This window comes from Ranitomeya imitator, chromosome 4 (genome assembly GCF_032444005.1).
Source record: "Ranitomeya imitator isolate aRanImi1 chromosome 4, aRanImi1.pri, whole genome shotgun sequence".
Lineage (NCBI taxonomy): Eukaryota > Metazoa > Chordata > Amphibia > Anura > Dendrobatidae > Ranitomeya > Ranitomeya imitator.
The window spans coordinates 10,333,040-10,357,080 of record NC_091285.1 but is presented as its reverse complement, the minus strand read 5'-3'; the positions used below and the strand labels follow the sequence as shown (position 1 = coordinate 10,357,080).

Sequence of the window (24,041 nt, the reverse complement as noted above, 5' to 3'; positions counted from 1 at the left end):
AAAAAACTTTCCTTTCTAATTATTGATACAATCTCCTAAGAATGGTAGAGTCAGGTGAAGTTGGACTCTTTAATGTTTCCCTATTGGCTGCTTTGTGAGATGTCCGGCTTCTGAGATTGGAGGATACTATTTTGGGTGGGGGATTGTGCATCATGTAAACACAGGGGAGATCTGTGCTGCGGTCTTACTTAATGTTTGAAGTAAACGCTGTCAGAGACATCTCTTCTGTATGGCATGGAAGCTGCTTTCTCCATCTGTATTTACTAAAAGATTCATATTAACCATTTATAAGCTGTTATCACCTACTATAGTAATTCAGCACTTTAGAAACAGCAACATCCTTCTTTTGTATAAGTTACTCTTTAGAAGCAGATACGTCCTCTTCCTGCACATTATCCTTTAGATTCAGTTATGTCCTCCTCCTGTAGGTGATCATTATTATTGCTCATTTGCATATGATTTCAAACACAGAATTTTCCAAACTGAAAAATGGATTTCAATAATTAAGGAATGGTCTTAACTAGCATGAAAGCCCCTGTGCAAGCATGCCATTAGTTCGAGGTAGAAAATCTTGACCGTTTCCCTTTAAATTAAAGTGAAAACTGCATCATTGTAATACAGAGGGAATACATCTGATTTTCTAATGATATATATTTGAGAAAAGTCTTGTAAATTTCTTCAACTGTAACTTTTTGTACTTTTCTCAAAATCTGAAATGTCCGCATTAAAATTTTTTTATATTATTCTGCCTTGAATAAATACGGTAAATAATATTTTGCTTAAAAATTCTAAAAACAAAATTCTAATTCTGCACTGTTGCTGTATTAGAAATCTTTACTTTTCCCAGGACCTTTCTGTATGCAAACTGTGCACATTAATGTATCTTCAGAGTTTATTTTTTTTTATTTTGACATTTGCAGCAGTTTCCATTCATTTTGTTGATCACTTCTGTGTGACTCTACCTTACCAGTGACGTCTTGCTCTGCTTTACACTCGTCATCGATGGAGCTCCCCGCAGATAATTCCTAATGGACGGAATTTTATGTTACATTACTAACATGAGAAAACAGCGAATTTGTAACAAAAAAATATTTTTATTTACTTATCAAACAAATTTTTATTTTTAGGAAATCTACTAAAGAGGAGACTAAAAGAATAATACTAAATAATACTAAATAAATAATACTAAATTAGAATAAAAGCTAAAACATGTAAAATGTATCAAAGCATTGTCATTGGGTGTTGTGTGAAGGTATAAAAGTAACTTAGTGATTTCATCAATCAATTAATGTACCGTACTAAGGAAAATGATTATTTATTTGGAATATTCATCTATGTCACAATTGTCAGGTAGTAATTAAAATTTTATTAAACTTCTTATACCATGATGTTTTTCTGTTGTTTGTTTGCTGCCTAATTAACTCCTTAGTGATCACCAATTTGCCTTTTTACGTCAATCATTTATAGTTTTTATTCTAATTAATACAACTATGTTTGAAGCTGTATCAGACGCCTGGCATTGATTGGAGATAACTCTGATCCTGGCATTTTAACCTCTTAGATGCCACGGTCAATGTTGACTGTAGCCTCGAAGTGGTATTTGTGACGCTAGTCGCTACTCACAAACAAGCAGTGAGGCTGGATAGTCAAGAGCGCCGGGGTCCGATACCAAGAGGGCTCGTCCTAAAATAAAGGGATAAGACAAAGGCGTGGTCAGGTCACAGTCCAAAGTCAGAATTCAAGACAAAAGGGCAAGGCAAATGGATGGTAAAGGCAAGGTCCAAGGTCAGTCAGTGATGAACAAATACAGTAACACAAAGAACAGAGAAAGCGCACACTGGCACTAATTGTCATGGTATCCCCATAATTGCGCTATACATTGCTCATATAAGTCAATGTCTAAAGAATACCATGTATTGCTCAAATACTGCACTGCCATCCCCAGATAATACTGTCATATATGGCTCACATATGATCAATACACTGCTGAAATAATACGTAATACTAGACCTAGAAACTACTGTCATATTACAACTGAACTTTAAAACTAAACTTTTCTGTTAATCAAGTTTACAAACAGCATTTTCTTAGCTAAGCCTCTTAAATATTAGCAAAAAGGCGCAAAACATGAACTTATAAGAGAAGTCATCGACCGTACTCGCTTCTTGGCTTCCACGATACATAGACAAATATCATCACTGATGTATGGTCACAGATATAGTTCATCAGCTTGCAATATAATAATTGGAACTGAACCTAGACTTTCATAAAAAAAAGAAAAAAAGAAAAAAAAATTTTAACGTGTGAAAAAATCTCAAAGCTTTTCACAAAAAGTAGACTGAGAACAAAGGCCAGTAAGATGCTAAAATGATAAAAGTTAATTATTCGGTCAGTGGTGACAGGTAAAGGAGTTCCGCGGCTGATCGCACATGTGAGGGAAAAGCATAGCGGCAATGCACAATATCTTACCTTTGCTGGGATCGAAAGGGTTACTCTGCCTGTTCAAGGAGGTGATTGGAACAACTTGCTTCTTAGACGTGAGGCCAGGTGGATCATGCGCAGTAATGCGCTGGGTCCACTTGGCTTCAACGATCGTGTGGACATGTCTATCTTCTTGTAATCTTATACGCAATAGGCTGCAGTTAGACAGCATGCGAATCTGAATCTATGCCGATGTTGTGGGTAATGATATTGTTGTTTTCACAGTGTATAAGATTATTCCAGGCCTTTGGAAACAGTTTCTATGTTTTTAATTGTGCTTTTTATTTTTGTGTATTTCGTGATTTGTGGGAGGGTTTGGTGGTGGGAGGTGTCATGGCCGGCACACTATTTCCGTTGTCTAACCCGAACACAGACTGACCCGTAGAAGCGCAGGCACAGCGCGAAACGGCCGTCGTCCCCCCTAGCTCACACGAGCTTTGGCTCTTGTTCCCCCGGCCATGATTTTTATCTGGAGTTGATATTAAATAAAGGATTTCTGCTGGAAGACTGGTGAGTGCCTTCATCTCTTTTTTCTTCTTGAGAAACTTTGGTTCAAAGACTGTTTTTCGGAAAGAGCACCCGAAGTCGCATAAGATTACGGCAATTGGAGAGTGAAATTCTATGATATTTTGCACCTGCATTTGGTCAAGTGAGACCCGAGTGGTGGGACAGTGCCGCTCATTTTTTTTTTTTTTGGATCACATGATAAAAGTTAAGCCTTGAGCTATAACAACAACCGACTGAAACTCAAAGGTATACCGCGATAATGTCATGTATGGAGACTCAAGGTTAGTAAAGTAATTAGCGAGAAACAATATATAAAGTAAAAGTTTAACCCTTTGGGAGTCAAGACAGTAAGATCCGCCACATCCCTCGCATCCCAATACTTGAGAAGATCAAAGGTGCTTTGGAAATATATCTGTGTCAAGATGGGACCTAGCACACTAGTGACGGCCAATCTGCCGCTCCTGATCCTCACAGGTTCTGGTGGCTGGTGGCCGCCACTATGAGCTCAGTCACCGGTAGACGACGGAGGAGGAATCGAGAGATTGTTTAAGACATCATAGTGAATTATGACAACTACCTGGCTCCAATAGATAAAGCTGATGGTCAGGCAAGAGGGTCTGAGTTGGGTCCTCAAGTTTTAGGTTCTAGTCATTCGTACATTTGCGGTGGTAAAGGCCGTGGGATTCTCCTTTTCACACCAGCCAATTGTTTTGAACTTTCCTGGATTGTCCCGAATTTTCAGACAAAATCTCAGAACGTAAAGGGAATCCCAGACCGAAAAAGCGGAGTGGATGTGTCACGTTTGTTACCGGCAGGGATGAGGGTTGTTCCCTCAACAGAATTGCTACTATCTATACACTATGTTAAGTACATACGTTTATCCATATATGTAATATGACAAAGGGCACATTTGCTAGTACGTAAATAGGGCCATTTTTATTTTGAGGGAAAAAGGCCAAAGCCACCCAGGATTAATTAGTGATCTGAATATTTGGGAGCTGATTTACAGTATTAAGCGTGTAGTATATGGCAGCATTATGGTGTGTTCTTTGCATACTGCATATTATTTTACCACTATCTGGTGTTATTATAGTGGTTGTTATGGCTACACGGATTGTTTGTTCATCAGAAAGGATAAAACCCCTTCTAACGAAGCTAGATGTGAAACGCGCGTCAGGGGGCACATGGTGATCTATGACTGACGGTGGGTTCTATGCTTTCCTTCCAAATTGCTCTTTTGGAGCTGTGGATTCTCTTTGATTATGGGACAATGATTAACATGCACTGGGCATGTTACTCTTATTACCGCCTGTGACTGCACAGGTCTGTACCCCTCTTCTGATTACATTTTGAACTGTGAGTTATCAATGGTTTATTATGCAGCTTTATGACTTTGATGCACTTTGCACCTTATTTCTATTATTCTATGTGTAGAAAAAATAAGAGTATTTTATTGGCCCATGTGCGACGTTTCAGTCCAAAGTGTGGACCTTTCTCAAGCCACACTTTGGACTGAAACGTCGCACATGGGCCAATAAAATACTCTTATTTTTTCTACTGGAGTGTTGCCTTCATCTTTCTGGACAATAGCATGAGGTTTGGTATATACCTGGAAGGATTTTTTGCACCCTCTGTCTTCTTTTGGTGCTGCTTTTTGTTTTCTTTTTCTATATTATTCTATGTGACCATAGAGATTCCTGTTTATGGGTTTCACAGCTACAGGTGATGTCTCCTAATTGACGGGTAGCAGATTCCTTCTTTCCATATACGCACATTTATGAATGGGGAACATACATACTATTGTTATTATTGGAAAGATGTGAGTTTTACTCAATTATTGTCATTTATTTGGGCATCCTCTCTTATAGTGTCACCTGGTTTATTATTATTGTGGTGTATTATTAGGTAGCTTTACTAACCGTCCATTGATGTCTGTTCTACAATGAATTATTACACTCAACATTGTTATGGACACTTTTATTTCTCTATTTAGTAGAATTCTATATACGTCTCTAATGATCGTTTAGTGACTTCCCAGGCTACTATTTTTCACTATACTGTCAGGAACAATAGTGATATGATTCAGCTATGTAATTGTGTATCACGTGTTGTCATTGATTTTTTCCATGTCATATTTTTCCGCACTCACTTGGATTTTAATGTTTTCATTCATTTCCTCTGTCATTCAGTAAAGATTATTTATGTTTATACCTTTTCTTTAGGGGTCTTTCGTCTTTATTGGATTTGTTCTGTTTGTGTATGACGGCCTATTACTCTTAGGACCTCTTTGGCCTCCGTGTTTCCTATTCTGATTCGTCCTGACGTCACACCCTGGTCTCAGGCAGTAGGACTTTTGTAGGGTTTTGGTCAGTAGTCTACCGAAATGGCCACTCAACCAAGGTCCTGAGAATCTTTTGGCTCAACCTATATGTAACCCTACCAGAATATCATCTTATATTCTCTGCAAAGACAAAAAAATTATACTTCTAAAATTATGGATTAAAAAAATCCATAATTTTGACTTTTGATCCAGAACATCAACAAATCATACGCAAGTCCCTCACACACATCATCTCACTAGAGATAAACTCCATCCACATCTCCCTGGATATTAGATCCTTAAACATTCTTTATCTCATCTCTTTACACTTCACCCTCCATTTTCCCGTGCTGTCACCTTCTTCTCTAACCAATTATTTTCCTTTGGCCATAAATTCCATAGCACTGTACAGACATCATCATCACTGTCCCCATGAGGACTCACAATATATATTCCCTATTAGTATGCCTTTGGAACGTGAGCAGAAAACCCGCGCAAACTCGGGGAGACCATCTAAACTCATTGCAGATGTTAGCTTAGGTGGGATTTGAACGGCGGACCCCAGTGCTATTAAGCAGATCCCTCCCGCACATCATACACATTAACCCCTTCATGACCGGGGGATTTTTCGTTTTTCCGTGTTCGTTTTTCGCTCCCCTCCTTCCCAGAGCCATAACTTTTTTATTTTTCCGTCAATTTGGCCATGTGAGGGCTTATTTTTTGCGGGACGAGTTGTACTTTTGAACGACATCATTGGTTTTAGCATGTCGTGTACTAGAAAACGGGAAAAAAATTCCAAGTGCGGTGAAATTGCAAAAAAAGTGCAATCCCACATTGGTTTTTTGTTTGGCTTTTTTGCTAGGTTCACTAAATGCTAAAAATGACCTGCCATTATGATTCTCCAGGTCAGTACGAGTTCATAGACATTTAACATGACTAGGTTATTTTTTATCTAAGTGGTGAAAAAAAATTCCAAACTTTGCTAAAAAAAAAATAAAAAAAATTGCGCCATTTTCCGATACTCGTAGCGTCTCCATTTTTCGTGATCTGGGGTCGGTTGAGGGCTTATTTTTTGCGTGCTGAGATGACGTTTTTAATGATAGCATTTCGGTGCAGATACGTTCTTTTGATCGCCCGTTATTGCATTTTAATGCAATGTCGCGGCGACCAAAAAAACGTAATTCTGGCGTTTCGAGTTTTTTTCCCGCTACGCTGTTTAGCGATCAGGTTAATGCTTTTTTTTATTTGATAGATCGGGCAATTCTGAGCGCGGCGATACCAAATATGCGTAGATTTGATATTTTTTTTATTGATTTATTTTGATTGGGGCGAAAGGGGGGTGATTTAAACTTTTATGTTTTTTTTATTTTTTTTCACATTTTTTTAAACTTTTTTTTTTAACTTTTGCCATGCTTCAATAGCCTCTATGGGAGGCTAGAAGCAGGCACAGCACGATCGGCTCTGCTACATAGCAGCGATCTGCTGATCGCTGCTATGTAGCAGAATTGCACGTGTGCTGTGAGCGCCGACCACAGGGGGGCGCTCACAGCGACGGGCAATCAGTAACCATAGAGGTCTCAAGGACCTCTATGGCTACAATGGAGACGCATCGCCGACCCCCGGACATGTGACGGGGGTCGGCGATGACGTAATTTCCGGCCGCCCGGCCGGAAGCGGTAGTTAAATGCCGCTGTCTGCGTTTGACAGCGGCATTTAACTAGTTAATAGGTGCGGGCAGATCGCGATTCTGCCCGCGCCTATTACGGGCACATGTCAGCTGTTCAAAACAGCTGACATGTCCCGGCTTTGGTGCGGGCTCACCGCGGAGCCCTGCATCAAAGCAGGGGAGCCGGCATCGGACAGTATAGTACGTCCGATGCCGGCAAGGGGTTAAGTAATGTCGACCGCGACCATCGATGTCTAATGTTCATGGGAGCCTCTCAACACCCTCACCCCAACATCATTTGATAAGGATCCGAAAAACATAAATAGTGGCTAGCACCTACAGTCATGGCCGAAAGTGTTGGAACCATTGAAATTGTTCCAAAAAAATGAAGTATTTCTCCCAGAAAATTATTGCAATGACACATTTTGTTATACACATGTTTATTTCCTTTGTGTGTATTGGAACAGTACAAAAAAACATAGAAACAGCCAAATTGGACAACATTTCACACAAAATCCCCATAATGAGCTGTATACAATGGTTGGCACCTTTCCAAAATTGTGCTTAAACAAGTATGTGATGCTTGTTCACACTCACCTGTGGCAAGTAACAGGTGTGGGCAATATGAAAATCACATCTGAAACCAGATAAAAAGGGGAGACGTTGAGTCAATCTTTGCATTGTGTGTCTGTGTGTGTAACACTAAGCATGGAGAACAGAGAGAGGAGAAGAGAACGGTTGTCCCAATACCTACAATGCACAGATTCTCTTAGCACATGGCACTTTACACAGTATTTTATATGTTGTATTTTCTATTCTATAATGAGATAGGAGGTATTGACCCCAATACTTCTCATGGTTTGACAAGTTTTGTATTTAGTTTTGTGTTGTTCTGCACTTTTAAATGTTTTTAATGGATTATTGGTTTGTTATTCCGCATTGATTATTTGTACTGACTCACCTAATAAAATATATTGTTATAATCTGATAAGGATCTGATTTGTCAGATTTTGGACCACTGATCCATTTGTGATCGGCTATATAAGCCATGACCAGAGGAGTCCAGCGGTGGCTCCATTAGGGTTTGTGCACACAGCATGTTTTATGCACTGCTTCAAGGCTTTAGAAACCTGAAGAGGCTCAAAAAGGCTGAACATATGCACAGCAAGGTGCGATTACATCACTATGTTCATTATTTTTATAATTTCTTTAGGTTTTGAATGGACCCTTCAGAAAAAGACATCATATGCACATACCTTCATAGAGAAAACAACAACGCTCGGCAGAGGGAGTTCACCTGTGTATGGAGGAGTCGGGAGAGAAAGCTACAGGGTGACTCTAGCCACTACTCACAGATAAGCGGTGAGGCTGGGTAGTCAAGAGGTCTGAGGTCAAAAGCCAAGAGGGTACGTCATAGACAGAGCGGTGAGATAAAGGCATAGTCAGGAAAAGGTTCGAGGTCAATATTTCAAGAAGGTAGATCACAACAAATGGGGCTAGGCAAACAGATGGTCAAGACAAATCCTAGGTCGAGCATCAAAGATCAGAATACATTACTAGGAGCACAGAGCAAGAACACATCTCATGCTATAATTGGCAGCAATCAAGGGCAGAGAACTGGTTCAATAGCCAGGTAATTACTATGGACAAGTAACAAGCAGCAGTCATGACTGCTGGGGTCTCCTGAAGGCTCCCATGGCTCCCATCCTAGTCCTCCCGTGGCGATGAGCACGTTAACGGAACACCCAACCCGATTTAACAATTTACACACTGCAATCAGGAATTGATTGCAGAATCTAAGGGATTAACCTTCCTTCGTCCTTGCTCCATTCATCAGGACCCAACAAGTCATTATTATTGTAGGAAGCATTTCTGTAGCATAGTCAGACACATACACACAAGATGAAAAGAAGGAATGCGATACGCACAAGGAAACCTCCATTTTAGGAGGAAAACTCAAAGGTTCAATTCAAATGGTGAGGTCAAAGGATTATTCTCATCATCTATTATTAGGGATTGCACCTCTGCCGGCTTCGGGGGAGCGCAGGGAAGATGAGTATAATTTTTTTTTTTTAGTATACATTAAAGAACAGTGGCAAAATGAAGAACATATACCAAGATGGGAGGATAAATATACCAGGATTGGGCCCAGGATAAGGGACATTTATATCAGGGTGAGTGATATATATATATATATATATATATATATATATATATATATATATATATATATATATATATATACAAGGATGGGGGATATATATATATACCAGGATGGGGCCCAGGATAAGGGACATATACCAGGATGGGGCCCAGGATAAGGGTCATTCAAACCAGGGTGACAGATATATATACAAGGATGAGGGATATATATGTCTGGATGGGGCCCAGGATAAGGGACATCTATACCAGGGTGAGGGATATACAGTATACACCAGAATAGAGCCCAGGATAAGGGATATGTATATCAGGATAGAGGACGTACTGGTATATATACCAGGATGAGGGATATATATAACAGGATAAGAGACATATACCAGGATGGATGACGTACAGTATATTACAGGATGGAGGGCATATATATACATATGATTTGTAAGAACAAAGAAACCAAGAAGAAAGAAGATGGCTCCTGTCTGTTTTCCAAAAAGTTCAAGCAGTAAGCTGTGGCATAATTAATAGGCATGTGTGACAGGAGACTTACACCTACTACATGTGATAACCATCTTTTAGAAGGCCTCTACATAGAGGAGAGAACCGCTGACTGATAAATGTCTTTCAAGAATGTTTTCAAAATGTCCTCTTCAATGCTAAGGATAGTTAAAGTAAGAACGGACCATTCCCTACCTCTCTAACATTATACATGGTGGTCCGGGACTGCTGAGTGGGGTCGGCCATTGTCTCTTCTTAGTGCAGCTTACCTCAGACGCTGACCAGCACTTCTGTTTATATAATGACTGTAGGGGGAGGGGCATGTGAGCACATCAGGCCATCAGCCTCCTCCAATAGGAAAGCAGCTTTCCCATGTGAGGTGTTTTCCTATTGGAGGAGGCTGATGGCCTGATCTGCTCACATGCTCCTCCCCCTGCAGCCTCTGTATGGATATAAGCGCTGGTCGGTGTGTGAGGTAAACGACACTGACAAGAGAAAATGGCCGACATCTTTCATTCTGGGAGTTTTCGGCCTCTTCGCTGGTCATGTACCTGAGGCTTTTATGAGGTATTGTCTTATGCTGGAAATGTCCCCACTCCTGTATACTTTTCACATTACAGTAATCTCTTATTATAACCCACGGGTTTGTGTATTGTTCTTATTCATTGGCGGAGAGCCCACCCAGCGGGATGTCGCACAGTATTAGTAGGGTCTTCTTCAGAATGACAATCATTTGCGATGTCTGGTTCATGTTAGCAAATATATTAAAGGGAACCTGTCACCCCGTTTTTTGAGATTGAGCTATAAATACTGTTAAATAGGGCCTGCGCTGTGTGTTCCTATAGTGTATGTAGTGTACCCCGATTCCCCATGTATGCTGAGAAATAACTTACCAAAGTCGCCGTTTTCGCCTGTCAATCAGGCTGGTCAGGTCGGGAGGGCGTGGTGACATCGCTGGTTCTTCCTCAGCTTTACGTTGGTGGCGTAGTGGCGTAGTGGTGAACAAGCAGCGCGCGATCTGCGCTGTCATCCCTTTCGTCGGTGGGGGCGGCCATCTTCCTGGGGCCGCGCGTGCGCAGATCGAGTGCTCTGCTGCACGGGGCTTCAGGAAAATGGCCGCGGGATGCCGCGCATGCGCATTAGAGATCGCGGCGGCCATTTTCCCAAAGCCGAGATGCAAACTCGGCTTTGGGAAAATGGCCGCCGCGATCTCTAATGCGCACGCGCGGCATCTCGCGGCCATTTTCCTGAAGCCCCGTGCAGCAGAGCACTCGATCTGCGCACGCGCGGCCCCAGGAAGATGGCCGCCCCCACCGACGAAAGGGATGACAGCGCAGATCGCGCGCTGCTTGTTCACCACTACGCCACTACGCCACCAACGTAAAGCTGAGGAAGAACCAGCGATGTCACCACGCCCTCCCGACCTGACCAGCCTGATTGACAGGCGAAAACGGCGACTTTGGTAAGTTATTTCTCAGCATACATGGGGAATCGGGGTACACTACATACACTATAGGAACACACAGCGCAGGCCCTATTTAACAGTATTTATAGCTCAATCTCAAAAAACGGGGTGACAGGTTCCCTTTAATGAGGACTCTTAGCAAATCGGTAGATGAAGACCCTGGGAACACCTTCTACATGCTGTCACCAGGCTGGTGAGGGAAAAAAAGGTGGCGCCTGACTGTTTCTTGAAATATTCATAAAGTAAGACGTGGCCTAAATATAAGATGCAGAGATGAAAAGAGAATTAATATCTCTTCATATTTTGATATAAGACCGGACAACTTTCTACTTGATATAAAGGGTCTAGGTATGATAATAGAATCCTAGAATATTAGAGCTGGAAGAGACCCCCGGGGTCATCGTGTCCCACCCCCCGCTCAATGCAGGAGTCACTAAACCATCTCAGACATGTCTGTCCAGCCTCAGTGTGAAGACTTCCATTGAAGGAGAACTCACCACCTCTCATGGCCGCCTGCTCCACTCATCGATCACCCTCACCGTAACCTTTCTAATATCTAATCTGTGTCTTCTCCCTTTCAGTTTCATCCCATGGCTTCTTGTTCTTCCATGTGCAGATGAGAATAATGATGATCCCTCTATATAATGTTATACATGGTGGTCTGAGACTGCTGAGAACTAGCGTTAAAGAGGGGTCTGCGTGGCTGGGATGGTACATGCAGGTAACTTGCTGTATAGTGTCAATATATGTGTGTATATACAATGATGCACACTTTGGGTTTAGCACCACCCTTCCTCTAGTAATCTGGTGTGCACCACAATAAGTGTTCCACCATGATCACTCCCTAAATTAGATTTTAGATGTCCCTTTCCTAGTGTCATATTATTTGTGCAGAACTATCCAGACACCTATGAAAATCACTCTACACCAGTGTCTCTCAACTCCAGTCCTCAAGACCCCACAACAGGTCATGTTTTCAGGATTTCCTTAGTATTGCATAGGCGATGGAATTAATGCTTGAGCAGGTGATGAAATTATCACCTGTGCAATACTATTGAAATCCTGAAAACATGACCTGTTGTGGGGGCTTGAGGACTGGAGTTGAGAAACACTGCTCTACACATTTTCTGGGGTTTGTGTTTCACTGTAATATTTCTTACATTGCGCCCCTAGTGGTGGCTATAGAATTGTGTCTGTGGTAGACATAAATATATGTATGCAGTGAGCTCCCCCTAGAGGCAGAAGTATAACTGTGCATGTAGTGAGCTCTTTTTATTGAACGGTGTCTGTACAGTAGTGTAGCTGCGGGGGGGGGGGGGATGACAGAAGGGGCCCCTGACTCTGAAGTGCCCACTCAGAGCGACTGCCACTCTCAGCTGTATCAGCGTGCTGCACGATAGTGTGTGGGGACTATTAAACGGGTCATAATACAGTGTGGGGGCTACTAAGAGGGCATCATACAGTGTGGGGGCTGCTAAGGGGGTCCATCGTACATATCATACAGTGTGTGGGCAACTAAGGGAGCATCATATAGTTTATGGACATTGTACTGTGTATAAGGGAACTTTTTGGCCCATCATACTGTGTATAGGGGAGCTATGGGGACATCGTAATGTGCATAGAGGAGCAGTGGGTATATCATACTGTGTATAGGTGAACTGTGGTGTATTATACTGTGTACAGAATAGCTGTGGGGACATTATACTGTGTGTAGAGGAGCTGTAGGGGCATTATACTGTGTATTGGGGAGTTGTGGGGACATCATATTGTGTAGAAGGGAGCTGTAGAAGTCTCATACAACTAAATTCAGTGAGCTCCATCTAGTGGAGGCCACATAAATCTGTATGTAGTGAGCTCCCTCTAGTGTTGACTGTATAAATCTGTATGTAGTGAGCTCCCTCTAGTGTTGACTGTATAAATCTGTATGTAGTGAGCTCCCTCTAGTGGTGGCTGTATAAATCTGTATGTAGTGAGCTCCCTCTAGTGGTGGCTGTATAAATCTATATGTAGTGATCTCCCTCTAGTGGTGGCTGTATAAATCTGTATGTAGTGAGCTCCCTCTAGTGGTGGCTGTATAAATCTATATGTAGTGATCTCCCTCTAGTGGTGGCTGTATAAATCTGTATGTAGTGAGCTCCCTCTAGTGGTGGCTGTATAAATCTGTATGTAGTGAGCTCCCTCTAGTGGTGGCTGTATAAATCTATATGTAGTGATCTCCCTCTAGTGGTGGCTGTATAAATCTGTATGTAGTGTGCTCCCTCTAGTGGGGGCTGTATAAATCTGTATGTAGTGAGCTCCCTCTAGTGGTGGCTGTATAAATCTGTATGTAGTGATCTCCCTCTAGTGGTGGCTGTATAAATCTATATGTAGTGAGCTCCCTCTATTGGTGACTGTATAATCTGTATGTAGTGAGCTCCCTCTAGTGGTGGCTGTATAAATCTGTATGTAGTGAGCTCCCTCTAGTGGTGGCTGTATAAATCTGTGTGTAGTGAGCTCCCTCTAGTGGTGACTGTATAATCTGTATGTAGTGAGCTCCCTCTAGTGGTGACTGTATAAATCTGTATGTAGTGAGCTCCCTCTAGTGGTGGCTGTATAAATCTGTATGTAGTGAGCTCCCTCTAGTGGTGGCTGTATAAATCTGTATGTAGTGAGCTCCCTCTAGTGGTGACTGTTTAATCTGTATGTAGTGAGCTCCCTCTAGTGGTGGCTGTATAAATCTGTGTGTAGTGAGCTCCCTCTAGTGGTGACTGTATAATCTGTATGTAGTGAGCTCCCTCTAGTGGTGGCTGTATAAATCTGTATGTAGTGAGCTCCCTCTAGTGGTGACTGTATATATAAATCTGTATGTAGTGAGCTCCCTCTAGTGGTGACTGTATAAGTCTGTATGTAGTGATCTCCCTCTAGTGGTGGCTGTATAAGTCTGTATGTAGTGATCTCCCTCTAGTGGTGGCTGTATAAGTCTGTATTTTGTGTGCTTCCTTTAGTGGTGACTGTATAAATCTGTATGTAGTGAGCTCCCTCTAGTGGTGGCTGTATAAATTTGTATGTAGTGAGCTCCCTCTAGTGGTGGCTGTATAAATCTGTATGTAGTGATCTCCCTCTAGTGGTGACTGTATAAATCTGTATGTAGTGATCTCCCTCTTGTGGTGGCTGTATAAATCTGTAGGTAATGAGCTCCCTCTACTGGTGACTGTGTAATTATGTATGATCTGTGTCATGTCTTGGGGCCAAAGTGACTAATGTAGTAATATAATTTGAAGATGCCACTGATTTTTCGGTTTATAAAATGTAGTCACGTTTTGTTGAATAAAGCTTCATCTTGATCTCTGCTTTGACGCAGTGGTTACAGCGCCAGTGAATAGACCAGAGACACTGCGTGTAAACAGAGGCGGAGGAGAGTGTATATATAGAGGCCCCTATATTTATTAATAGAGCCGTCTGTTCTTGCAGATATGGAGCGTGGGAATAATATTCTGCTCTGCCATCTAAACATTTGGACTCTTGGCCGACGGCCCTCAATTTTTTAACTCTTTGTACGTGTTCAGAAGCACTCATCAACAAGTCATACTATACTTGTATCTGTTAGTAGGAAAACTGGGTAAAAGATTTTTAAATTTATGTAGAATTCTCCTATTTGCAATTTGCCACTTATTGATGCAAGATAACATCATTACGGCACCCCCTTTAAGTAATTTATCCTTCATTTATGCAATAAGGAATTGTCCTGTAAGCTTAAGCTATTTTTTTTTATGTTCTAGGTTTAATATGTATTTTCTATTATAGTGGCTGCACAGTGCAGTTCCCCTTTAAGTAATCTTCCGGGTTTGGTGCTGCAGGACTCTGCTTGCTCTGAATGCTGCTGCAGGATTCCACTCATTCTAGATGCTGCTGCAGGATTCCGCTTTCTCTGGATGCTGCTGCAGGGTTCCGCTCGCTCTGGATGCTGCTGTAGGATTCCGCTCGCTCTGGATGGTGCTGCAGGATTCCGTTCGCTCTGGATGCTGCTGCAGGATTCCGCTTGCTCTGGATGCTGCTGCAGTTTTCCACTTGCTTTGGATGCTGCTGCAGGATTACGCTTGCTCTTGATGCTGCTGCAGAATTCGATTTGCTCTGGATGCTGCTGCAGGATTCCGCTCGCTCTGGATGCTACTGTAGGATTTGGCTCCCTCTGGATGCTGCTGCAGGATTCCGCTCGCTCTGGATCCTTCTGCAGGATTCCACTGGCTCTGGATTCTGCTGCAGGATTCCGCTCGCTCTGGATGCTGCTGCAGGATTCCGCTTTCTCTGGATGCTGCTGCAGTTTTCCGCTTGCTTTGGATGCTGCTGCAGGATTCCGCTTGCTCTTGATGCTGCTGCAGGATTCTGCTTGCTCTTGATGCTGCTGCAGAATTCGATTTGCTCTGGATGCTGCTGCAGGATTCCGCACGCTCTGGATGCTGCTGCAGGGTTCCGCTCCCTCTGGATGCTGCTGCAGGATTCCGCTTGCGCTGGATGCTGCTGCAGGATTCCGCACGCTCTGGATGCTGCTGCAGGGTTCCGCTCCCTCTGGATGCTTCTGCAGGATTCCGCTTGCTCTGGATACTGCTGCAGGATTCCGCCCGCTCTGGATGCCGCTGCAGGATTCTGATCGCTCTGGATGCTGCTGCAGGATTCCGCCCGCTCTGGATGCCGCTGCAGGATTCTGATCGCTCTGGATGCTGCTGCAGGATTCCGCCCGCTCTGGATGCCGCTGCAGGATTCTGATCGCTCTGGATGCTGCTGCAGGATTCCGCCCGCTCTGGATGCCGCTGCAGGATTCTGATCGCTCTGGATGCTTCTGCAGGATTCCGCTCGCTCTGGATGCTGCTGCAGGATTCCGCCCGCTCTGGATGCCGCTGCAGGATTCTGATCGCTCTGGATGCTGCTGCAGAATTCCGTTCGCTCTGGATGCTGCTGCAGGATTCCGCTTGCTCTGGATGCTGCTGCAGTTTTCCGCTTGCTTTGGATGCTGCTGCAGGATTCCACTTGCTCTTGATGCTGCTGCAGAATTCGATTTGCTCTGGATGCTGATGCAGGATTCCGCTCACTCTGGATGCTGCTGTAGGATTCGGCTCCCTCTGGATGCTGCTGCAGGATTCCTCTTGCTCTGGATGCTGCTGCAGGATTCCGCTCGCTCTGCATCCTTCTGCAGGATTCCGCTGGCTCTGGTTTCTGCTGCAGGATTCCGCTCACTCTGGATGCTGCTGCAGGGAATCCGCTTTCTCTGGATGCTGCTGCAGTTTTCCGCTTGCTTTGTATGCTGCTGGATTCCGCTTGCTCTTGATGCTGCTGCAGGATTCCACTTGCTCTTGATGCTGCTGCAGAATTCGATTTGCTATAGATGCTTCTTCTGGATTCCGCACGCTCTGGATGCTGCTGCAGGGTTCCGCTCCCTCTGGATGCTTCTGCAGGATTCCGCTCGCTCTGGATGCTGCTGCAGGATTCCACCCGCTCTGGATGCCGCTGCAGGATTCTGATCGCTCTGGATGCTGCTGCAGGATTCCGCTCGCTCTGGATACTGCTGCAGGATTCAGATCGCTCTGGATGCTGCTGCAGGATTCCACTCGCTCTGTATGGTGCTGTAGGAGTCCGCTCGCTCTGGATCCTGCTGCAGGATTCCGCTCGCTCTGGATGCTGCTGCAGGATTCCGCTCGCTCTGGATGCTGCTGCAGGATTCCGCTCGCTCTGGATGCTGCTGTAGGATTCCGCTCGCGCTGGATGCTGCTGATGGATTCCACTAGCTCTGGATGCTGCTGCAGGATTCAGCTCACTCTGGATGCTGCTGTAGGATTCCGCTCGCTCTGGATGCTACTGCAGGATTCCGCTCACTCTGGATGCTGCTGTAGGATACCGCTCGCTCTGGATGCTGCTGTAGGATTTTGCTCGCTCTGGATGCTGCTGCAGGATTCCGCTCGCTCTTGATGCTGCTGCAGGATTCCGCTCGCTCTGGATACTGCCGTAGGATTCCACTCGCTCTGAATGCTGCCTTAGGATTCCGCTCGCTCTGGATGCTGCCATAGGATTCCGCTCGCTCTGGATGCTGCTTCAGGATTCTGCTCGCTCTGGATGCTGCTGTAGGATTCCGCTCGCTCTTGATGCTGCTGCAGGAATCCGCTTGCTCTTAATACTGCTGCAGGATTCCGCTCGCTCTGGACACTGCTGCAGGATTCCGCTTGCTCTGGATGCTGCTGCAGTTTTCAGCTTGCTTTGGATGCTGCTGCAGGATTCCGCTTGCTCTTGATGCTGCTGCAGAATTCGATTTGCTCTGGATGCTGCTGCAGGATTCCGCTCCCTCTGGATGCTGCTGCAGGATTCCTCTCGCTCTGGATGCTGCTGCAGGATTCCGCTTGCTCTGGATGCTGCTGCAGGACTCCGCTCGCTCTGGATGCTTCTGCAGGATTCCGCTCGCTCTGGATGCTGCTGCAGGATTCCGCTCGCTCTGGATGCTGCTGCAGGATTCCGCTCGCTCTGGATGCCGCTGCAGGATTCCGCTCTCTCTGGATGCTGCTGCAGGATTCCGCTCGCTCTGGATGCTGCTGTAGGATTCCGCTCGCTCTGGATGCTCCTGTAGGATTCTGCTCGCTCTGGATGCTGCTGTAGGATTCCGCTTGCTCTGGATGCTGCTGTAGGATTCTGCTCGCTCTGGATGCTGCTGTAGGATTCCGCTCGCTCTGGATGCTGCTGCAGGATTCCGCTCCCTCTGGATGCTGCTGCAGGATTCCTCTCGCTCTGGATGCCGCTGCAGGATTCCGCTTGCTTTGGATGCTGCTGCAGGACTCCACTCGCTCTGGATGTTTCTGCAGGATTCCGCTCGCTCTGGATGCTGCTGCAGGATTCCGCTCGCTCTGGATGCCGCTGCAGGATTCCGCTCGTTCTGGATGCCGCTGCAGGATTCCGCTCGCTCTGGATGCCGCTGCAGGATTCCGCTCGCTCTGGATGCCGCTGTAGGATTCCGCTCGCTCTGGATGCTGCTGTAGGATTCCGCTCGCTCTGGATGCTGCTGTAGGATTCCGCTCGCTCTGGATGCTCCTGTAGGATTCTGCTTGCTCTGGATGCTGCTGTAGGATTCCGCTTGCTCTGGATGCTGCTGTAGGATTCTGCTCGCTCTGGATGCTGCTGTAGGATTCCGCTCGCTCTGGATGCTGCTGCAGGATTCCGCTCCCTCTGGATGCTGCTGCAGGATTCCTCTCGCTCTGGATGCCGCTGCAGGATTCCGCTTGCTTTGGATGCTGCTGCAGGACTCCACTCGCTCTGGATGTTTCTGCAGGATTCCGCTCGCTCTGGATGCTGCTGCAGGATTCCGCTCGCTCTGGATGCCGCTGCAGGATTCCGCTCGTTCTGGATGCCGCTGCAGGATTCCGCTCGCTCTGGATGCCGCTGCAGGATTCCGCTCGCTCTGGATGCCGCTGTAGGATTCCGCTCGCTCTGGATGCTGCTGTAGGATTCTGCTCGCTCTGGATGCTGCTGTAGGATTCCGCTCGCTCTGGATGCTGCTGCAGGATTCCGCTCGCTCTGGATCCTGCTTCTGGGCTCAGACGTGATGGTTTTATAGAAGCTCAGGATGATACATGGACCAGGCAGGGGCTGATAGGAAGAGAGCAGGGAAGGGGAGGGGGTGCAGAGCAGGGAATCTCTGCAGAGTGGGAGGAGGGGGCTCCACAGTGGAATCCCCAGAATACCAGATCATTACATTGAAGAGGGAGAAAGGACAAAGGCAGTAAGAGAAGAGCAGTGACAGGAGGTGACACAGAGCAGGTGCCAGGAGGGACCCCAGTAAGTTGCAGAGGGGCGCAGTCTGCTGTTTGGGGCCCCTTCTTGCACCATGAGCTTCCACAGGCCGCCCTTGGGTCTTGGGGAAGATGCCAGGGTAAGAGATTCCCCCCAAAAACAGCAAGACTTCCGAGGGTCCGCCATCCTGCACCAGCAGAGACGCCTGAAGCAAGCCACCCAGTTCGTTCACAAGGATTCTGCAGATCTGCTGCCCCTCGATCAGCTGCGGAGACTTGGGACCTCCAAGGACCTGGTAAGTGGAGTGGTGGCTAAGAGGGCAGCGAGCTTAACCAGAGGGTACGACTGCAGATTCTGGTATTGCAGGGACCATAAATATTCTGCAATGGTCGGTGATGGATCAGTGGGGAAGGGGCGATCAGTGCGGATCGGTGGTAATGGCACATACCGTCGAATAGATGTTAGGTATTATGAGATGGATCAGTGGTAAAAAGTCATATATTTATTTTTTTTTTTAAATTACCGAAAAGGATCAGTAGTAAAAGGTCACAGTACGCTTCACTTATTAACCAGAGATGGATCAGTGGTAAAGGGCCACAGTATGGTTCACTTAGTAAGTATAGATAGATCGGTGGTAAAGTGTCACAGTACAATTCCCTTACTAACCATAGATGGATCGGTGGTAAAGTGTCACAGTACAATTCAGTTATGAACCAGAGATGGATCAGTGGTAAAGTGTCACAGTACAATTCCCTTATTAACCAGACATGGATCAGTGGTAAAGGGCCACAGTACAATTCCCTTATTAACCAGACATGGATCAGTGGTAAAGGTTCAAAGTACGGTTCACTTATTAACCATAGATGGATCGGTGGTAACAGGTCATTGTATGGTTCCCTTATTAACCAGAGATGGATAAGTGGTAAAGCATTGTAGCATGGTTCACATATTAATTATCAAAGGGATCAGTAGAAATAGGTCACAGTACAGTCAACTTATAAACTAGAGATGGATTGGTGGTAAAGGGTCACAGTACAATTCACTTATTAACCAGAGATGGATCAGTGGTAAAGGGCTACAGTACAATTCACTTATTAACCAGACATGGATCAGTGGTAAAGGTTCAAAGTACGGTTCTTATTAACTATAGATGGATCGGTGGTAAAGGGCCACAGTACAATTCACTTATTAACCAGAGATGGATCGGTGGTAACAGGTCACAGTATGGTTCCTTTATTAACCAGGGATGTATCAGTGGTAACAGGTCACAGTACAGTTCACTTATAAACTAGAGATGGATTGGTGGTAAAGGGTCACAGTACGATTCACTTATTAACTGAACATGGATAAGTGGGAAAGCGTCATAGCGTGGTTTAGATATAAATGACCAAAGGGATCAATGATGGAGGCTCTCAGTATGGTTCACATATTACCTATACATGGATCAGTGATAAAGTGTCACAGCGTGGTTCACATATATACCTAGAGTAATCCGACCACAGTTCAATTCGCATATTAACTGGGGATGGATCAGTTGTAAAGAGTTACAGTGAGATTCATATCATATAATACCTAGAAATGGATCAGTGGTAAAGTGTCTCTGTAGGATTTAAATATTTGCCATAAAGAAGAATCAGAAGTATAAGTTCAAGATATAAACTACCGTATCAGTCACTGATATTTTTGGGGAGATGTCAGAAATGTATTTTTTCATATTTTGAACTTTTTTTTTATTATTATTATCACTTGAACAAATGTAAAGAAACAATTTAGAGGAAAAAAATTATGTTTTTCATTTAATTGATAATAATTCTGCACATACAGTGCAACCTTGAGATGGATCAGTGGTAAGGGGTTAAAGTATTCTATACATATAAGTATCCATACACTTTATTCATTGATAAAGAGACACAGTACAGATTAGATATTAAGAGATGGCTAAGTGGTAAAGGAACCTAGTACAGTCCAAATAATATGTATTATGTGTTGGATCAGTGATAAAACAATACTGGTTAAATATTAAGCTACAAGGAACAGATCAGTAGTAACATAACCTAATACAATTAATACAAATGGAATATTTGGTAAAGCCAAATGGTACTGGATAAATGTTAAATCTCAAGAGCTGGATCAGTGGTAAAGGAGTTACATAGCAGGCACAATTTTGGAGGGACATGGCGATAGGTAATTTGCAAGACAACATTCCCAAAAATATTCATAATTAGGCATAGGCAGATTTGTAGTAAATCAGATATATGATTTAGTCATAAATGTGTACTGGGATGAGGTGGATCAGTGGTTAAGGTTTACCTACAGGTACCAAATAGGTAAGAGAACTTACTGTAAGAACTATGATCACAAAGTGACTTTATTATAAGTGCATTGTGGGAAAAAAATGCTAAAAAGTCAACGCATGCAAAAGTGGATCAGTGGGTAAATGTGAAACATTCCCAGTGTTGTCATTCTTATAAGCTTTGTGTTATTGGTTCAGCAACCTCACAGCGTGATCCAGCGACGTCTCATGGGAGGAAGTCCAGTTAAGGAAACCAGCGAATTAGCACAAGTCCCCCAGCTGTGTGGTCAGGGAGTCCCACCTGTGGAGACAAGACCACCCAAGCTGCACAATGAAGACCCACGTCCAATTCCAAGTGAGCTGCTATCTACCAAACAACCTGAGGATGCGGAGGAGGAGGGCTGGAGAGGACATGTCCTGCTGGTCCCCTGTAAGGTGAGGTACAAGTTTTATTCTCATCAAATCTCTGGTTACAGCGTTAGATTTCCCAGCAGACAGTAAAGTGAGATTCTTTAGCTTGATTTTTTAAATCTGCTGTACTGACATCTAGTGGCCGCTATAAAAACTGCAATGTGACGCCGTTTGATAATAATAGCGCAGTTACTACCTCCGTACTGTAGATGGCGCTGTTCATTTACTATCTTAGTACAAATGTCTGCAGAGATACATTAGCCGATTGGCTCGGTGAGTAAATGCTTCATAAGAAATGAATATGTTTCTTATCTACCAGTACTATATGCCTTTAAATTTACAGGTTGGCACCTGGGACATTTGTGCCACGTTGTCCACTGAACGTCAAGAAAACCTCATCTCCAAAGCCTGCGTGGAAAGACTGGGGTAAGAGCGGCCGCACAGGAAAGGACATAGATGCCATATTTACACACGGCACCAAGATGAGTTGCTTATATATAAAAGTGGACATTCCCTTTAAATCCTAGGCTTAAAGTGGCTCCCAAGATTCATTGAGGCAGATTTATGATAACGGTCCTTGTTGCCTGTAGCAACCAATTACAGTGCAGCTTTCATTTTACCCGAGCTGTGTAAAAAATCAAAGCTGCGCTCTGATTGGTCGAAAGTGGGAAACAGGGACAGTTATAATATCTTGCATATCAATCCAGGTTACAGTCCGCAAACGGTCCGGGGGAGAAGATGGTGGTGGACGTGGCCCTGGGCGGAGACGTGGCCCTAGGCGGAGCGGCGGCACGGACCTGCCAGGCCGTGATCGTGGGTAAGAGTCGCCATCAATCTCCAGTATATAGATATATATATGGATGGTGGATCCACGTCTCCATGACAACAAGGGATCTCTCAGTGGTGCAGCCTCAGGCTTTGGGCCTGTTACATCGAGTGATTATAAAATAACTTTATTTTGTGCTTTTTTTTCTTCCAGATGACGACACCATTGACTTTTCCATTGGACTGGAGATGCTGATATCTTTAAAGGTACGTTTACTGGGGTCTTAATGGGGTTGTCCACTTTTAGGGACTTTTTGTTTTCTGCATACGTTTTGCACCGTTTGCCTTTTAGGGCCTCTGCGTTACTATTTCTGGCTGCTGAATGAGTAAACTGAGGCTCCATCAGTGAGCTCATTCTTTTATTCTGTCTTTTCAACTGATTTATGACCGCAGACCGCATCATAGTTGAATGTTGAGGGAAACCAGCTGCCATTAAAAGTCAACCGGGGCAAAATGTTTAATGAAACGCAATAGCAAAAATTATTTTTACCCTCAAATGCATGCATTTAAGTAAAAAAAAAAAGTGGAGAACCCCTTTAAGAGGGGCTACACCGATGCCCTCTATTTCCTCATTCAACCCCCTTCCAGGCTTGCATCGACCTGGAACATGGCGTCCTGAAGACCCCAACCCAAGACGTATGGTTCAGGACCGCCCCAGCCCAGCGACCCACGGCGGAGAAGATGATCGACACCGTGAGCGATCTCAGTGATCAGTAATCTGCCACCTACTGGTCTGATGGAAGAACTACAAGTGCAAGTTAAAGCACAACTGCTCCTAACATCCACTGTGACGCAGCTGCTCCAGGAGCGCCAAGAAGCATTTTATAGCGAGTTCCTCCCCTTTTAGGGTCTGGGAATCCGGACGGTTGGAGGGGGGCTTCTGTACTCTTTTGTAATGCTGGTATGTCTCCGTCATTTTACTAGCCATGTTCCGGGGTTTATCTTCATCGCTCCATTTGCTTTGTTCCAAGAAAATAATTGCACCTTCTGTGGTCGCCCATTGCGCCCCCTGCTGCTCTTTATAAAGAAGAATTCTGCTTTCTGTATTATGATGACATGTCGACTCTTTGTGGAGGAAAGCGATAAATGATCGAAGCAAAAAGGGGGCACAGAGGGGAAGAAAGAGTTAACCCCTCTTATTAGACCACTATGTAGACAAAGAGACTGCTCTGTAGATGATGTGACCCTGCTGTTGGCTTGCATGGTGTACATTTATTACCCATCCCCGTGCGTGGTGGTAATGACCGCCAAGCACGGGGCATGTGAGACAATTATACTGTATAGAAGACTATGTGGGGCCAGTATACTATATGGAGAACTATGTGAATCCCATTATACTGTATGGCGGACTGTGTGGGCCTATTAGACTGTATGGATGACTATATGGTGCCATTATACTGTATGGAGGACTATGTGGGGCCATTATACACTATGGAGGACAATGTGTGACCATTATACTGTATAAATGACTATGTTGCCCATTATACTGTATGAAGGACTATGTGGGGCCCATTATACTGTGTGGAGGACTATGTGGGGCCCATTATACTGTATGGAGGACTATGTGGGGCCCATTATACTGTATGGAGGACTATGTGGGGCCCATTATACTGTAGAAACGCCTGTGTGTCACCCATTATATTGTATGAAGGACTATGTGAGGCCATTATACACT

General features: G+C 44.6%; 1 protein-coding gene and 1 long non-coding RNA gene across 6 annotated transcripts; one reads left to right on the top strand and one right to left on the bottom strand.

Moving 5' to 3' along the window:
• Nucleotides 1-1,332: 1,332 nt before the first annotated feature.
• Nucleotides 1,333-9,892, bottom strand: LOC138675038 (uncharacterized). Its single transcript, XR_011320636.1, has 3 exons — nt 9,822-9,892; nt 7,572-7,611; nt 1,333-1,683 (listed from the first exon to the last, which is right to left on the bottom strand). It is a non-coding gene; the product is annotated as an uncharacterized lncRNA (long non-coding RNA).
• NRIP2 (nuclear receptor interacting protein 2) lies at nt 4,503-23,412 on the top strand. Of its 5 annotated transcripts, none has more exons than XM_069762990.1 (8): nt 4,503-4,584; nt 8,188-8,336; nt 11,673-11,812; nt 21,329-21,565; nt 21,885-21,967; nt 22,249-22,358; nt 22,521-22,573; nt 22,955-23,412. In XM_069762990.1, the coding sequence occupies exons 2-8, from the start codon at nt 8,195-8,197 to the stop codon at nt 23,081-23,083; spliced, it is 894 nt and encodes a 297-aa protein (XP_069619091.1). In that variant the 5' UTR covers nt 4,503-4,584; nt 8,188-8,194; the 3' UTR covers nt 23,084-23,412. The 5 variants fall into 5 exon arrangements, with proteins under 5 accessions (XP_069619091.1, XP_069619088.1, XP_069619090.1 ...); XM_069762987.1 differs by having other exon boundaries at nt 4,578-4,710; XM_069762989.1 differs by lacking the exon at nt 4,503-4,584 and adding an exon at nt 4,655-4,807.
• The last annotated feature ends 629 nt before the right edge of the window (nt 23,413-24,041 follow it).

Coding starts and splice junctions, on each gene's coding strand:
- NRIP2 (XM_069762990.1), top strand. CDS start 8,195: ATGGACCCTTCAGAAAAAGACATCATATGCACATACCTTCATAGAGAA. Junction 11,813..21,328: donor GGCTGGGATGGTACATGCAG/GTAACTTGCTGT, acceptor TTATTGGTTCAG/CAACCTCACAGCGTGATCCA. Junction 21,566..21,884: donor TCCTGCTGGTCCCCTGTAAG/GTGAGGTACAAG, acceptor TTAAATTTACAG/GTTGGCACCTGGGACATTTG.